This window comes from Rhamphochromis sp. 'chilingali' (genome assembly GCF_963969265.1).
Source record: "Rhamphochromis sp. 'chilingali' genome assembly, chromosome: 2".
In the NCBI taxonomy this organism is placed as follows: domain Eukaryota; kingdom Metazoa; phylum Chordata; class Actinopteri; order Cichliformes; family Cichlidae; genus Rhamphochromis; species Rhamphochromis sp. 'chilingali'.
This window is the reverse complement of record NC_137930.1, coordinates 23128379-23145975: the sequence shown is the minus strand read 5'-3', so window position 1 is coordinate 23145975 and position 17597 is coordinate 23128379. Positions and strand designations below refer to the sequence as shown.

At 40.1% G+C, this 17597-nt stretch overlaps 1 protein-coding gene across 1 annotated transcript; it reads right to left on the bottom strand.

The window, feature by feature from the left end:
- Positions 1 to 3581: 3581 nt before the first annotated feature.
- On the bottom strand, positions 3582 to 17597 carry mtfp1 (mitochondrial fission process 1). The gene is made up of 5 exons (XM_080874230.1): positions 17469 to 17597; positions 13642 to 13807; positions 9996 to 10123; positions 8497 to 8729; positions 3582 to 5410 (listed from the first exon to the last, which is right to left on the bottom strand). Exons 1-5 carry the CDS (start codon positions 17580 to 17582, stop codon positions 5344 to 5346), a joined length of 708 nt encoding a protein of 235 aa, XP_080730356.1. The 5' UTR covers positions 17583 to 17597; the 3' UTR covers positions 3582 to 5343.

Genomic DNA, 17597 nt, shown 5'->3' with positions numbered 1-17597 from the left:
TAAAAAGCGGTTTAAGGATATGGTTTTTACAGGGTACAGGGAAAAGGTAGAGATTTGATAGGGTGTTCTTGTCTAATATTTTCATGTGTGTGCGCATGCACGGGTTTGTTGGTATGGGTGTATATATATATATATATATATATATATATAAATAATTGTAGGCTGTGTATCCTTGAGGTGTTAATGGGGTTATTGAAAATGTGTATATGTGCGTATGTATGGATAGATAGAAACATATATGTGTATATATTTAAAAAAAAAAAAAAAAATTACACATAACATATAATGTAATTGCAAGGAGGTATTTCTGTAGTCTATTGATACTAGATAGTGGAAAAGGGGTGGGATTAAATAAGCTTATGCTTCTTCCTGCTCCTTTTTGAACATGGATGTTATTTGGAGTTGTGGTTGCTCGTTTTCCTTTTGTTTGCTTTGTTCATTTGTCTCTTTTAATTCTATTTTTTTTTATACTTTTTCAACATGTTCAAAATAAAGATTCAATCAATCAAAAGTTGGTTTAGATAGCTTCTGTTTAAATCATCATTTAGAAACTGCATTTTGTATTGACTCGTGCTATTTGTGTCTTATATTAACACTTGTTTGACCATATGAAGCAGTTAAATGTGACACGTCCAAAATACTTAGCTTGGACAAATACTTTTTCATGGCACTATACTGCCAAAGAGCACAGAGAAGTTAAAACTTGAGCAACATTTGGAGTTTAAAGAACAGCTTTTTAGCCTTAATAAAGTGCACCACCGAATGTGAGTTTTATCTGATATATATTAAACTAAAAAACAAAACAAAACACTCATGACATTCAAGTTTTTTTGCTTCAGACTGTGGATATCAGAGTAGGTTATGGGGATGTAGAGGAGCAAATGAAAGGGTGGGAAATCATGGAGAGAAAACGCGCACACACACACACAAAGAGACATGTGAGAAGGAGAAAGGCAGGTCTTTTGGCCACTTGTGGCTTTCGTAACCCAGGCACAAATCATAGAGGGACATGGCAATTGGAGTGACAGATGAACAATGCTCCCCTTTTCCAGCCCCCTGTGAACAGGCCCATCCATCACAGCGGGGGAGATTAATTCAATTCATCAGTGTTTTGTCTCCATGGGCCCCCTAATGCCACCTGATATTGCTCAAAGGGGACTTATAAATGTTTGTGGATTTGATGCGAGCTTTGCTGCTTGACACCGAATTAAAACATTACTCTTTACTCGTAGCAGTACACAGTTTTTGCCAATAGCCTGCCATCCACCTCTGCCATAATTCTGATCAAGATTAATTCTTATGAAGACAAAATTGTTTGCCAAAGGCGGCCAACAAGAACATTAAGTAGAGTTTGCAAAGAGAGGAGGGCTTTAGTAATGGAAGATTGATGGTTGCAAAAGAAAACACAGGTCAGGTAGATTTTATTAAGGCATTCAAGATGTACAGCACCTTGAGGCATGTTGGCACGAGACTGCCTAAGCTCATTTACACAATGACCAATTTGTCCTCTACAAGAATGGGCGTTTTCATCTCTGCTGGCCAGCAAACACATTATTCACAAAGAGCAAGGCAGAAGCAATGTTTGTGTTAAATTAAAAATAAATAAAAATTTAAATGAGGTTTTAACGGTGCATAAACACAAAGCGCTTAAAGCCAGACTTTGAGTCATGAGGCTTATGGACATGCAGCACAACAGAAAATGTCTGAGGTTCAGACATTACCATATGTAACAGAGTATAAGCTCACAGTGCAACAGCATGACTGCAATTGTGCAGAAGCAGTTCTTATAGTTAAACAGCTCGAGCCTTATCCAAAAATTGTGTTAGTGATGACACCCAGTGGCTGCAAGATGCACAACAAGCGACCTTTTTTTTTTAAAAAATAAATGTAAAATGCCTAGTTGTGGTCTGAAAAGGCTTCTCTGGAGATGCCGTAGTTCATTACAGTTGAATAGTATCGCTGTGGAGATGCCCGCGTTGTGCACGTGTTATAGAATTGGCATTGGATCTGTAGTGCGTACATAAAAACCCAAGTTTAGGTTTACAAATATCTTGCAGGTTCTATTTTTTGTTCCTTTCCATAAATTGTGGTACAGAAATGTAAAGTAGGAGGTTCAGTGCTTAGCAAGAATTGCTGCAAGTTTTCATGGCATAGATTCGCCAAGTTATCGGAAATACTCCTTGAAGACCAACATGAGGGCATCATAGTCTCGCAGCAGCTGAAAGTAGCTCAGCTGACAAGCAGTTAAAGTGTACCTAACAAAGTGGCATCTGCATGTGATACATGGTAAAGATTAAACATGTGCAGCATGTGGGCTAAAGAATGATTTTTAGAGCCTGAAAAGAGCAGACAGTGGTTTGGGGACCACCATATCACTTTCATTATATGTAATCACATTGCTTTTTATAGACTTCATCACTGCCTCATTTTTAGGCACCTAGTATGAACAAGTAACACCGAATCAGTCAAGACTTACAAAACAGAGCAGCGTGTTGCAAACATCCTCACATAAACCACAAACAATTGAAATTAGACAAGGACTTGTGAGAGTTACTACAAAACATTTCCTTTATTTAAGCATAACCCTCCTTCTGAGCCTGATAGTAGATTCTGCCTCCTCTCCAGACACACAGGTAGTAGGTCGTGCTCAGCAATCCCACTACAGACACCAGCAGGATGGCTACTACCAGGGCAATTTTCCACACTGCTGATCCTTCAGCTTTTTTGAAGTCTAACAAAGCAGAAGTGTCACAAATCAAATCTTAAGTGTGCAGGATGACCAAAAGAGGTCATTATTAATGCTGTTAGCGATCGTGTTAAAGGCATGAAACCTCAACCCACCTTGTTCCCTCACAAGAAATTGTTCTGGGGTAGTTGATTTCATCTGGTCCTTGGCTTCCAGTGTTCTGGCAACTTCTGATGAACTTTCAGGCATGCCGTCCTGGACTGCTACAAACTGTCCATCAGCATCAACATACTGTGGATTCTCAGTGATAAGCCACTCTTCCTGGGTGTACTGAAGCATGGCTGCAAGTAGATACTCAAAAATATAAGCCAATTTATCAGATCCTGACCCAACAGTAGACGCATGCTGCTGTTTTCTTACCTGAATGACCACCAGGCATGGCCAAAAAGGCCAAAAACACACACCAAAGCACAAACATGATCACAGAAGCTCACAACCAGCTTTCCCTTGGCTTTTTTTAATGCAGCCACCTTATCTACAGAAGTGACATCAGCTGTGTTGTCCTGACTCAATCAAGGCAAATTGCAGCAACTGAGCTCTCAAATCGCCTGCTTTGGTGTCCTTTAGAGAGCCCCCATTTCAGTGGTTAAACTACACCTCTTTCATCAGAAAGTGACAGTCAGTCAAACAGAAATTGACCACACAAAGAGCAAGTTGTTATGCTGCCACTTGAAACAGCAGAGAAGAGTGTTCTTCCAGGAAGTGCATCGTAAAATCCAATATTCTGTCTGAAGTTCAGAGGTGGATACTCGGAGAACGTTAAAGCCATAAATATAAATAACTTGAGAAGCAGGTGTGATGAGATTAAAGCGATCACTGAAACAAACCATGAACAGACACAGATCGTTTATTTCGTTACAGCTTTGGTACAGAATAACAGGACTGCTTAATATCAGATATCCACTCTAATGAATGGAGCTTTAACATTCATCACACTCCATGTTGTGAACTACAGTAAACGAAAGTTTGAGGTTTGACCTTTAATTTTTTTGTCAGTTAAGGCTGAAACTGTGACTCATTATTCCCGCTTGTAACACAGTCACACAAGTCACACATACATTTTAAAGAAACCCCCCCCCCTCCTTTTTTTGCAGCATGCAAATCAGAAATGTTGAAACTGAATAAGAGCATTTTCACAAGGGTGGCACCGGTACACTTTCTAATCAAGGCAGGCATTTTGACATGTCACAGCAGGAAAAGCACTGGTGTAATCGATGACATCAATATGTCATTCAAGTGTCCCGATTCCCTTTAGCACAGCTGATCAGTACATTAACTGCAAGCAGACTTCAGAGCCTCTACGCTTCCTGCTATTACAAATGAAAATAAGACTAAAATCAGGCTGAAAAACACCACAAAGTAAACGTGCTTACAGTAAGATGATAACATTAAATACTGCACATCCTGGAGATTTGAGTATGTGTTTTAATGGAAACCCCCCTCAAACAAAACAAAACAAAGCAGTGCTTAGGTGATCTTGTGACTGGCATCACTTCTTTGTGTCACCACGTGAAACATCACAGGCTTTTCCCTCACTGACAAAAATAAAACAGCGTGACACAAACATGTTAAACAAAGGTTATTGCTGATGGCCTTTACCTCAGTGTTTCAGCTAAAAAAAAGTGACATCTAATCAAAGTATCGCGCTACATTTTCATCAAAATTTGTGCGCACTCATGAGACGGGAAAACGATGTCCATTTACTGGCAAGTTACTTTTTCCCTTGCATAGTTCAGCATGAGATTCAGCACACGTCTCTTGACGTCTCAAAGAACTGCTTATAAGCACAGAGTATCTGCATATTTCTGAATCCCTTAAACATTTTTAGCAAATCTATTAAACTGGCCCTTTGGACAGTGATCATTCAAAGTCTGATCAATCAGTTTAATCTGAGGCCTACAGGAATCAACACTCTTGGTGCCAGAGAGACATGTAGTTATAGATCTAACATCTTCAGACTGCAGCAAATTACACTGTAGTCCACGCTGCTCTGGTAATGTATACACAGATGCTTGTAAAGAATGCTTTCACTAACCTTCCAAGTAAGAAAACCCTTTCAAAAAAAGGACAAAAACAAAGTCAAACTTTAAGTTGGCAATGAATAACAGAATGGCTTTTTGGCCTGTCATTACAGTACCGCTGAATATGGCTAATAAATACAGCAAGTGAAGCCTCAGAGTAACAGTTCACATTGTGCTGTGTCTCTATAAGATATCAGGAGTATGGTAAAAAATATATATATGTATACCGCTCCCAAAGAGCAGAGGTTCACTGTACTATGTAAAGTACTTTTTTTAACCCATCATATCCATTTAAATATTTTGCTGTCACCACCCAGATCGCCCCTGAGAGTTTTAAATTCCCCAAAAGGGATATTTCACACAGTCAGTTTTCACTTCTTATCTATCTTAACTAATGTAGTACATTTCATAGTTCTGCAATTAAAAAAAAAACTACAGTATTATAGTTTATCTGACTAATTGTGGACTAATCTCATTTCATGGATCCCTTCTTTACACATCAGCAATGTGTCTGTACAGACAGACTGGACTCCTGCTCAGTTAGAAGGGGGACAGTCTGTCCTCCGTGATCCCTCCTTATTTGTGCTTCTCTTCATCACCGTAGACCTTCCGAAGGCTGGAGTCCAGCAGGTAATCCACTGACCTGCAGAGAACATGGGAGTGAAAATGCTTTTATTTACCATGAAATTATTTCTGGTTCCATTTCCTAAAGCAGAAGTGCTGCAAAGAACACTTCTGCTTTCAACGGCTGCTGTTATGCAACGTTTTATCAGCGAGTGATAGCGGCTGAATTTGCTTATAAAGGGAAGGTAGTTGTACATGTAATATTGTGCAGCACCCATATTTTAAATAAATAACCTCTCTTATTTTATCTACTTTTTTTTTTTTTAACTTACTGAGATTCTTATTCTGTTCTGCTGTATTTTATTTAGGTTTTTACCTATGAGATCCTTTCCTTTATGTTAATTTATTTTTTCTGTTTTAATCAAGTTCTTTATTTGGGGAATCAACCTGGGTAGTGTCAGAAAGGATGAGATTGCCCTTACAAGTGGTGGGGCTTCCCCCCAAGGGAGGGACTCTTTCATTATAGACAAGCTGAAGACATTAGTTGGGGAGGGACTCAGACCAGAGTGGTACTCCTCTGCACCTACGGGGGGAAGTTAAGGTTGTGGTGGAATCTGGCCAGGATGGCTCCCGTATGCTAGATGAGGTGTTTCAGGTACAGTTGTGGTCAAAAGTTTACATACACTTGTAAAGAATATAATATAATGTCTCTACCGAGTGTCCCGTTATTTCTAAAACTCTGATTTTTCTCTGATAGAGTGATTGGAACAGATACTTCTTTGTCACAAAAAACATTCATGAAGTTTGGTTCTTTAATGACTTTATTATGGGTTAACAGAAAAAAGTGATCACATCTGCTGGGCCAGAAATATACATACAGCAGTGCTAATATTTGGTTACATGTCCCTTAGCCATTTTCACTTCAATTAGGTGCTTTTGGTAGCCATCCACAAGCTTCTGGTTGAATCTTTGACCACTCCTCTTGACAGAATTGGTGCAGTTCAGTTAAATTTGATGGCTTTCTGACATGGACTTGTTTCTTCAGCATTGTCCACGTTTTCAATGGGGTTTAAGTCAGGACTTTGAGAAGGCCATTCTAAAACCCTTATTCTAGCCTGATTTAGCAATTCCTTTACCACTTTTGATGTGTGTTTGGGGTCATTGTCCTGTTGGAACACCCAACTGCGCCCAAGACCCAACCTTCATGCTGATGATTTTAGGTTATGTTGAAGAATGTGAAGGTAATCCTCCTTCTTCATTGTCCCATTTACTCTCTGTAAATCACCAGTTCCATTGGCAGCAAAACAGCCCCACAGCATAATACTCCCACCACCATGCTTGATTGTAGGCATGGTGTTCTTGGGGTCAAAGGCCTCACCTTTTCTCCTCCAAACATATCGCTGGGCATTATGGCCAAAAAGCTCGATTTTTGTTTAGTCTGACCACAGAACTTTCCTCCAGAAGGTCTTATCTTTGTCCACATGATCAGCAGCAAACTTCAGTCGAGCCTTAAGGTGCCGCTTTTGGAGCAAGGGCTTCCTTCTTGCACGGCAGCCTCTCAGTCCATGGAGATGCAAAACACGTTTAACTGTGGACAATGACACCTGTGTTCCAGCAGCTTCTAATTCTTGGCAGATCTGCCTTTTGGTGATTCTTGGTTGACTCTTCATCCTCCTGACCAATTTTCTCTCAGCAGCAGGTGATAGCTTGCATTCTCTTCCTGATCTTGGCAGTGATGAAACAGTGCCATGCACTTTATACTTACAAACAATTGTTTGCACTGTTGCTCTTGGGACATGCAGCTGCTTTGAAATGGCCCCAAGTGACTTTCCTGACTTGTTCAAGTCAATAATTCGCTTTTTCAGATCCATGCTGAGCTCCTTTGACTTTCCCATTGTAGCATTTGTGGGCGTTTGTATCCAATGAGCCCTATTTAACCTGTCTAAGAGAAGTCACCAGCTGTAGTCACTCATAATCACTCACAAGAAGTTAAGAGGCCATGCTATGAAGCTCAGTTCACTGACAACTTTCTAAGTCACCAAAATTGCTAATTCATGTTGCTGTATGTATAATTTTGACCCAGCAGATGTGATCACTTTTTTCTGTTAACCCATAATAAAGTCATTAAAGAACCAAACTTCATGAATGTTTTTTGTGACAAAGAAGTATCTGTTCCAATCACTCTATCAGAGAAAAATCAGAGTTTTAGAAATAACGGGACACTCAGTAGATCCATTATGTTATATTCTTTACAAGTGTATGTAAACTTTTGACCACAACTGTATGTCCACCTGAGGATCCTCCTGGAGGTGGTGGCCTCGGAGAGTTGGTGTGAGCAACTCCGCTCAGACTGCTGCACCCGAGACCAAGTAACTATCAGAAAATAGATGGATATTTAAGGCTCTTTTTTTAACTTTGTGTTTAATGTTTTGGTTGTAACAAAGAAATTCCCCAAACTTTGGGATAAAATTAATCACCAATTAATATTCCTCTTTTTTTTATTATTATTAATGACCACTATACATTGTGCTTAGGGTAGTGTAACCTTTTCAGGCTTCATCAACAAGGGATGATATAAAACATTTCAGCTCTTTAAACTAAAAGCTTTAAACTAATTAGGTGTAATTTTTACAAATATTTCTGAATTTTTAGCATGACTTTTTTTGTATTTTTTGCTTGTTTTTTTTAGGTATTTTAAGGAATACATCTAGCATTATTCTACTCCCATGAAAAAACAAGCAATGCATTTCTTCTTTCATGTGTCTCACATGTCTCAAAACACCTGGGCCCTGTATATTTTATCCTTTAAGTAGCAGTGAATAGGACATTTGTTGGGGAAAGACAAATCCCATGAAGACATAATACTGCTGAGCCACTAAATGTGTTACAGTAGAAACATTTGAAAAATCATGTTAAAAATAATCTATTTAAACATATACAACACAGGCTTTAATAGGATTTAATATGATGTCAGTCCGGGAAGGCTATCCACAAGGTTTAGGAGTGCGTTTATCATTCTTCCACAAGCCCACTTGTGAGGTGTTGGAAGATCCATGTTTTATGGACCTTGCTTTGTGCACTGGTATGCAGTCATGTTGGAACAGGAAGTGCCATTGAATTCAATGATTTGGATGAGTGAGTGAATATACTGTAACTTGTGCTTACCTGTCTATTGGAGTGATGATGAAGGGGATTGTAGAGAGACCTATAGCAGTGGTGGTCCACTTGCGGACAGGTAATGGCCACCTCGTGGTCCTTCCTAACAGGTACAGCGACGCGGCACACACACGATTAATGGTAAATCCTGGGATGATCACGGATGCAAGAGCCTGCCACACAAATGTGTCCACCACTGCCACAGCAACCTTTGTTGTCCTCCCTGGGTTGTCCCCATGAGCCTTGAGACACAGTTGGATATTTGGAAAAATGAGGGTTGTCACAACTGTTGTGGTCAGGTTTTAAACACAGTTAATGATGAAAGTTTCAAGAAGCAGTGAAGGGGATAAGCAAGTTTAGCTGGACTTTTCAATTGAACCAAAAGCTACAAGCAGCAATATGAAAAATGCATTCTCTTTTAGTCTGAAGATCACTTGTACCACCTTTTGCAAAAAATGAAGAAAAAAAAAGTTTCCATTAATTTATTTTAAACTATGATCAAATTCAATTTTGCAGTTGCAACTATGAGGTGTTAAAAGGAATGCACAGTCTCCCTAGATCTCGTATTAGGTTGACATCATGACACATAGACATTTATTGAGATAGTAAATGTTTGCTTACAGCTGTGCCAAATGATCTATGTCCCAAGTTTGGTTTAGCAAATCAGTGGGACAAATTTCAGAATTTTTTGCCTTGAGGTTCAAGAAGAAAAAAGAATACAAAGAAAGAACAATAAGAGGAAAATAGAAACATGTCTGTGTTTCTTTATGATCCTTTCAGATAGTGGACACTTGTGGGGCTTATAACCCATTAAAAACATATATATTTACTTACCAGTTTTAGTATGTAAAAGTCAAACTGTTAAAATAAAAACACTTATAAAGTACCATGTCTCAAGATCAAATCCATTCCAGGGATCTCGGATCAACTAAGGTCATTTTCACACCTATGGTTCATTTATTATGGTCCAATTTAGATGATGGGTTTGCAAACTTGTAGCTTTTCTCTGTGGTTTGGTTTCTGTTCACACAGAAAAATCCAAGGGAACTCCAATCAAACTAACATGTGTCACTACAACCCAAGTGAGAATGTCCAGTCTGCTTATTGGCCAGATGTGTCTGGGGCGGGAGGAATAAAAGTAAATACAGGAAAGAAAGTGTTGTGTTCTGGACTATTGGAGAACATGAGCGAATTTACATTCATTTTCACAGCTAGTTGCAAGCCTGTACAGACCTTTGCACATCTAAAGTACCATGCTGGATCCTGAGCACATGTGACTAGGGGTTGTTTTTTTACACACAAACTTGCAATGTACACCTGGTAGTTGGTAAATATCAAGGTCAGACAAACACAAATGAATCTCAGCAAGGGGGAAAACGAATTAGAATTCAACTTAAAGTCACTAAAAGCTAAGATGTAATTAAACCCTTTCCTTGTTACATAAAAATGAAAATGTACCCTATAAGGTTTATTAATGAAGATACAATAAACTAATGGCAATATCTCACCACAGCTGCTTTCTTCCCTTTGTCCACGGCATCAGCAGTAACATATGCAGTGGCCACAGCATAGCTGCCCCATACCAAGCTCACTGGCACAAGAGCACGAAAGGCCTCCCCGACTTCGTTGGCATACCCTGTGGGAACAGAGATATAAATGCATTCTAAGTCTGCTTTACATACACAATAGCCTATCAGGTGCTGAAGCTCCAGAGCAGAAAGCTAATTAACAGTTCTAAACTTTTATTCATAATAATAAAGAATTTATGATATTCAAAGTAGAGGATCTCTGCAGTATTTATTTATAAGCTAGATCGCAGGACAGGATACAAATCCTGAAACGAAGGGGCTAATAAACAGCTGTATCTCTTTCCATTTCCATTCCAATGATGGTGGAATGACTTACACTTCCTAGATCTTTTATTAAGAAGTCCCCTGCGCCATATCCCATAGTACATGAACATCACTGGTACAATTAACACCAGTCACACAGAAGCATTATCTTTGGTTCAGTGACAACAGAACCAGTGGAGCGTGGTGGAGTCAAATTCTGCTGCTGCTCTATGATTACATCAAGGGTACTGCGGGCAAAACTGAAGCTACTGTTCAAGCACTGCCAACATGTCTGTCACAAGCTTTGTGTTTTAACACATCAAAAATCAGCTGAATCACATGTAATCAAAAATAGTCTGAGTATACACGATGTAGTGCTTGTTTTTGTCTCGACCACAAGTCACATAAAACTAAAAGAAAGAGCAGTCAGAGTAGTAGCAACTGTATACAAAAGACAGAGGTTACCGAATACCAAGCGATTGATTGAAGTATAGGCAAACATCATGGATCTTATAATGTTACGATTGGTGTTTTCACAAAGAACGTAGGCCACAAGACGACCTTCTACAAAAACCAGCCATGGCAAAAGTTGCTGAACTGGAGGAATAAATGCCTTGCAGTCTGAACCAGTTCCAAACACACCTGACAGTGATCACATCATAATAGAAATAAAAATCAGGCTAAACAAGAACTGCAACACTTCAAGTATATGCACAATTGGTTTGGCTGCAGCTTTTAACATAGCTCACACTGGTTTTCAGTCATTTCAAGGTTGTTTTGGGTTTTGTTTTTTGACAATATCAACACAATTCCACCTTCTTAACCTGTTCCACCTACTAAATTTGCTTTCCTGCTACTTCCTCCACTTACCCAAACTGAAAATGACTGTTTTGACAATCCAGGACTTATTGCTGAGGCACAGGTGCAAGGAGACACACTGAGACTGCAGTGAGATATCTAAAAAATAACTCAAACTGTCATTTTTCACAACTCATCTCTTGTGTATTTTGCCAAGGTTTAAATTAAGAATGGCTGCTTTGACTCTGTCTCCTAAGGTTTAAAGGGGAGAGAGACCATTTGACTTCAGCATCAGCACACAGTTCAAGGTCATGCATCTCTTATGGTATGGGGGTACATTACTGCCTATAGAACTGGCAGCTGGCACATCTGGAAAAGCATTACCAATGCTGAAAGGTTTTAGAGCAACATGCTCCCATCCAGACAGTGCTTGCATACTTCAGCAGGACTATACTAAACCACAAACTGTGTCTATTACAGCAGAATGGCTTCATAGTCAAATAGTCCAGGTGCTGAACTGGCCTGCCTGCAGTCCAGATTTTCTTCCAACTGAAAAGACAATTAATGCATCATGAAACGAAAAATGCAGCAAAGAAGACCCAAGACTGCTGAGCATCTAGAGTCCTATATCAGACAAGGACGGAACAATATTCCTCTCCCAAAAGTCAAGCAACTGACCTCAGTTCCCAGACATTTATGGACTATTGTTACAAGAAGGGGGGGATGCTACACAGCAGTAATCATGGCTACGTCCCAAAGTCCCAGATTTCATCACATGGTACACTTTCATTTTAAATATTTGACTGTTACTGCCCAGATCAGCTACTGGATTTGGACCAGAAGGTGAGAGTAACATTAACCAAAAGATAAGAGCCCTTCTTTTCTACAGTGCATGCCATCAAATGTACTGATGAGGTAATCTAAGAAAGCACTGTCTAATAAGAAAATATGCCATGACTGCTGTTTGCCCAGCAAGACAGGAACGTTAGTTAGAGAGATTGGGTATGTTTTATGTGCTCACAAGATAAGATAAGCAGCAGCGATAAGGACCACAAATGCTGAAAAAGATAGCAGGACGTGGGTGATAAAAGTGACGTTTAGAGATTTCCATGAACAATTAGTGAGTGCTCACGTACGCAGCGGGGCAATTCTGCTGCATTATTTATTAGCATCAGATTATAAAAGTAAATTGGTATTAATCTACAAGCACAGCAGACAAGCCACTGTCTCTTCTATTGCCATCCACCAATAAATAGCCTCCTGTGTTTCACTGCCAAAACACTTTGATTTTGGGGGGGGGGGGGGAAGTGCGCCATTCAATACTTTGTGGTAACATGCTCAAAATATCTCTAAAACAACCAAACGTAAGGAATTTAAGTAATCTCAAAGGTCATTAATGGATCTTCCTACTAATTTAACTGATTATTTTGTTATAATTAAGATCAGTTAAGTTTGAGTTGGATAACCACCACCTGGCAATTTCATCGCAGTATGGAGACATGTAATATTAATAATAATTTCATGTAGAAATGTGTAATGTTTCTTAATGTACAGAATAATATAGCTGGAAAACAAAAAACTGATGGTTAATACTTTTAGGTCACCCTTGTGCTGCCAAAACAGCTCGGACCTGACCTCAGGGGGTGTCCTGTATTTTGTCACCAGGAAATTATCAGCAGATCCTTTGTGTCCAGCAGGTTACTCTGCCCTTCACGTTGGGAGCTTGGGGAATCTGGACGCTGGGACAGTATCTGCCTCTGTTATTCACGTTCGAGGTTTTTGTCAGGTGGAGGACTGCTTTTGCCTCCACCTGCAAGCATTGCCATGAGTGGCATGCTTGACCTTCAGTGCTTTTAAGTTAAAGTCAAAGTAGCATCCATCGTAATAAGATCATTATTGCAGCTGAATTAACATGTAGGTGCTTTCACTGTTGCGGCATATTGACACATACAAAAATGACAGGAATGCACATTACGCCGCATACACACTGCTACTACCGTGTTACTGCTGCCTAGTATGTTATGAAAGCTGAGGAGGCATGTAGCCTGTGGGAACAGCTGCAGAGTTGATGCCCTTCAGGACTGGTTGCTGCTCGCGCCCTCCCTCGCTGTAATAGCTGGTAGAGATGGGGAAGTAAAGGGAGAAATACACTAACCTTAAATAGGATCACGCCTGGCCGTTTCTCAGTGGTTGAGTCACTGTCTCAACTTGCTTGTCAACTGCCTTCACTGAGTGATTTTAAGGGCTAACCGGGACAACTACACGCCGTGGAGTTAGTAGCGCACTGCGTCTTACATAACAGTGTGGAAACAAAACCGCGACACTGCCGAGCATACCTTCAATGCTTCAAAAGTATACCATGCAGTAATAAAACGACCTTGAACAGGCAACTTTACTATAAATAGATATTGAGGAGAGTGGTTAGCTGCCTTTGCTAACTCCGAGCTAGCTAGCATTTGGTCCACACTCTGTCCCGGCAGTGAATTTAGCGCAGGTAACCAGAAACCAATTAAACAACACATACCCAGGAAGCGGACCCACGTATCTCGATAAATGTCCACCGTTTTCTCCAGCTGTTCTTTAGTGGGATCCATGGTTTCCTGCCTTCCTTCACACCACCCCGCTGCCAAACTCTGAGAGGGGGCGTGGTCTCCTTCACAACATCCACTCCGCCGACCAATCTGCTGTGCCTGCGAGCCAACACAGGGCGGCAGCAACATATTACAGTGTAGGTTTTCAGAATCAGAATACTTTATTGATCCCTGGGGGAAATTATTTAATTTATTTAATAATATAATTTAATTATTTCAGTAGTGATGTGCAATACTACTGATTTCCTTTCCGATCCGATACCAAGTAATATTCAGGGTGGTATCGACGATACTGATCCGATACCGATGCTTTGTACAAAAACGTATTTTATTTATTGTATCTCAAATTATAGCGTCATACTGATTACAGGACATCAGATTACTTGTTCTTATCACTTAATAATAGCAAGTTCATCATATAGAAATAAAAAAAACTGAACTTGTGCGCTATTTGAACACCTTGCCTGCCTGCAGCACTAAAGGACTCCGTGAGAGACGTTTGTCTCGCCCTAGCAGCACCTGTCCCTGTCCTCCTCTTCAGTTCGCCTCAACATACACTCCTCATATTCTGTGATATGATTTACTCTGAGGGGTTTGACAAGGTTAGTGGTGTTGCCACAACCCTACATGCCAACCCTCCCGATTTTTCCGGGAGAATACCGAATTTCAGTGCCCCTCCCGAAAATCTCCCGGAGCCACCATTCTCCCGAATTTCTCCCGATTTTCCATTCAACAAAATTGAAAAACCATTTCGCAGAATTCATAGCATGGCCCAGCCAATTCCAGTTTCCAACAATGGCGGCAGCTACTTAGTTTTAATATGACTCTTATTTCTCTTTCTGGGTCGCAAAAAAACTTTTAACATATTTTCACACAGCTGAATAAACGTCAAACAGAAAACTGATTAAACAGAAGTGTGAGACGGTCGAGAGTTTACGCCAGCGCCCGGTTATATTTTAGATAGCAAGGAGCAGATGACAGAGTTTCACTCCACCGAGGGAGCTCGTGACGTACTACCCGGCTTTCTTTCATCAGGTGGAAGCAGCCTCTGAATTTGGACACCCCCCGCTGTTTTCCCCCGGCCAATAATAACGGTGACATTTAACGTATTTTATCCGATAAATAAACACTGTAAAATTTATTCATCACCCCCCCCCCCAACAGCCCCTTTGAATGTCTCCCTAATTCTGAGGTCTCAAGGTTGGCAAGTATGGCCACAACACCTCACTTTTTTTTGCCACATGTATTGCAAACCACTTCTCAGCTGTTTGTGGAGGTAAAATACGTCCGCACAATTAGCTCAGCCATTGTTGTGAGTGCGCGCGCCAGTGGGTGCTAGATATTTATACAGCCGTATTTCGCACATGACTATGAAAGGCGGAAGAGGAAGTAGTTCCTTTGAATGTACGAATGATATAGTTTCTTTCCACTGTGTTCCTGTTAATGATAAACTACAAATTTACCCTAAATTACTAAAATATCGATATTTTAATGTGAGAATCGATTCTAGAACATAAATGATTGGTATCGGAGGAATCGATATTTCAGGATCGTTCCGCACATCACTAGTTTTCAGGATTTTCCAAGCGATCGCAGAAGGTAATAAAATGTGACATAGTCAGACTGTATACCACCGACAGCGGCGTCATTTGTAATGGAAAACCATTCAAGGTAGGCGTATCAATCCCAGTAGGTACTATCCGGTTGTTCAGTCTGACGTCACTAGCCGTGTCTGGGTCTAAACTTCGCTGAACAGTTTCTTCCCCTCTGCTGTTGGACACATGAACAATAACCACATGACTGTCCCCGCCACTAACACATGACCCTACGCTGTGTCACTGCATCATTTCATGTCTGGCACTGATCACCACCTGCACTCATGTATATATCTTTCTACGTAGCACTCATAATTCTTATTCTCATGTATATATGTTTGGCACTGATCACCACCTGCACTCATGTATATATCTTTCTACGTAGCACTCATAATTCTTATTCTCATGTATATATCTCATGTATATCTCATGCACATATCTTTCTTTCTACATAGCACTTTAATTCTTATTGTCTGCACTGAAGCACCGCAGCAATTTCCTAATGTTGTAAACCTCAACATCTGGCAATAAACCCATTCTGATTTCTGATTTCTGATATATCAAACGATCACTATGGCATTACTGAGAGTTGAAAAACTGTCTAAAGTCTTTCATCTTTAATAAAATGATCAGCGTTCTGCTCTACCAGGTGTAACAATTGAGTTTAACATCCAGGCATCCATGAAAACGGAATTTATGACATTTAAAGGAGTTAGAAGTTAGCAGGGAGTTAGCTCGCTAGCTTCTATCTAAATACAATATAGCATGTCCTGACTGCGGGGTTTTGGAAACAAATTAAAACGTACAGCTCTCCTATCACTTCCAGCATAAATGAAGACAGAAAACTAAACAGCAGTAACGTTTGTAGGGTTACTGAAGTTGGGCTAGCTGGTATATAATGATGTGCTGCGTGACCGCTAGCGACACAGCTATGTTAGCATAATATAAACAAGCTAACTTTTTTTCCACTCGGTAAAAGTTACCGTGAGTGTTCTCGGTGGTCAGGAACAAATGTAATCACATGGCAGGATGCTGTAAAAGGACCAAACTTCAGCCAGGAGAACAACTGAGATAATCCATCCACAATACGAGGTTAGTCATTCATATACTGCTGCATGGGCTGGGCTGTAGTTACATCCTAAGGTTTTAAAAACTGAGCTTAAATAAATGATTAGCGGTAATAAAAGCCGGGGGAGGTCAACAGTGATCACTGACTGTTTTAGGAGCTTTTTTAGATCAAATAGAAGAAAATACATAACATTAAACATGTTAACAACACAAAAGCCATATTAAACGCAGACTACTTTAGACCCGGGAATTGGATTCGTCCGTCATCACTGAACAACCAGATTGGAAAAGGGTCTGCAGATTATCATGACCTGGATGACCAAGGCTGGACTGGGACAAAAAATCGGCCCGGGCATTTTGACTAGAGACCGGCCCACCAGGATAAAGATTGAAAATGTGACATCATTCAGGGGTAAAACCGCAAAGGGTTCTGGGAACTTGTGGCAAGAGGTACTAGCGCACGCAGGCTTTCAATTGAACTCAGTCACACAGCGATAAAAAGAAACCCAAAAAATGGCAAGAAGCTGTTGTATTATTAACTTCAATAGCCGGTCACATGGCAGCCACGGGTAACGAGATCGTTTTTTTTTTTTATCGGATTACGTCGTTGAAGAGAAATTTTTTAAGCCATGTTTCTGAAGTAAGAGCCGACGGATGGTCTGGATATAGGGCTGCTCAATTAATCGAATTTTAATCACGATTACGATCTGGGCTTTCAACGATCATTAAAAATGACTGAGCCGATTATTAGATCTAGGTCTTAAAGGGTTAAATAAATATCGTCAAATAATCGAGATCTCAATTTCAGTGAAAATAATCGTGATTATCATTTTTGCCATAATCGAGCAGCTTCTGTTATTACCATGGTACATTGACAAAAACATATACTTTTATTCACAGGATAAAACAGTTGTTTTGTATCACTAATTGTCCAGTGCGATTACAACATACAATATTATTGTCACTGCTACATTTCTGTAATGCTACCAGAAATTATTTCCACTACTAATTAATTACCGTTGAGCTCAAAGGTTATATTAATAAACGGTTAACGAATGTGTATTTATGACGACGATTTGTGAGACTGGTAAACTTACCTTTGTTCGTGCGATGGTCTTTCGTTCTACACGGTGCGTTTCAAGGTCCTGCACCCATCCGTCGGTAAACTGTACCTGGGCTTGTTGCAGTGACCTGAAGTTACTAAACTTCATGAGTGTATGCACTCA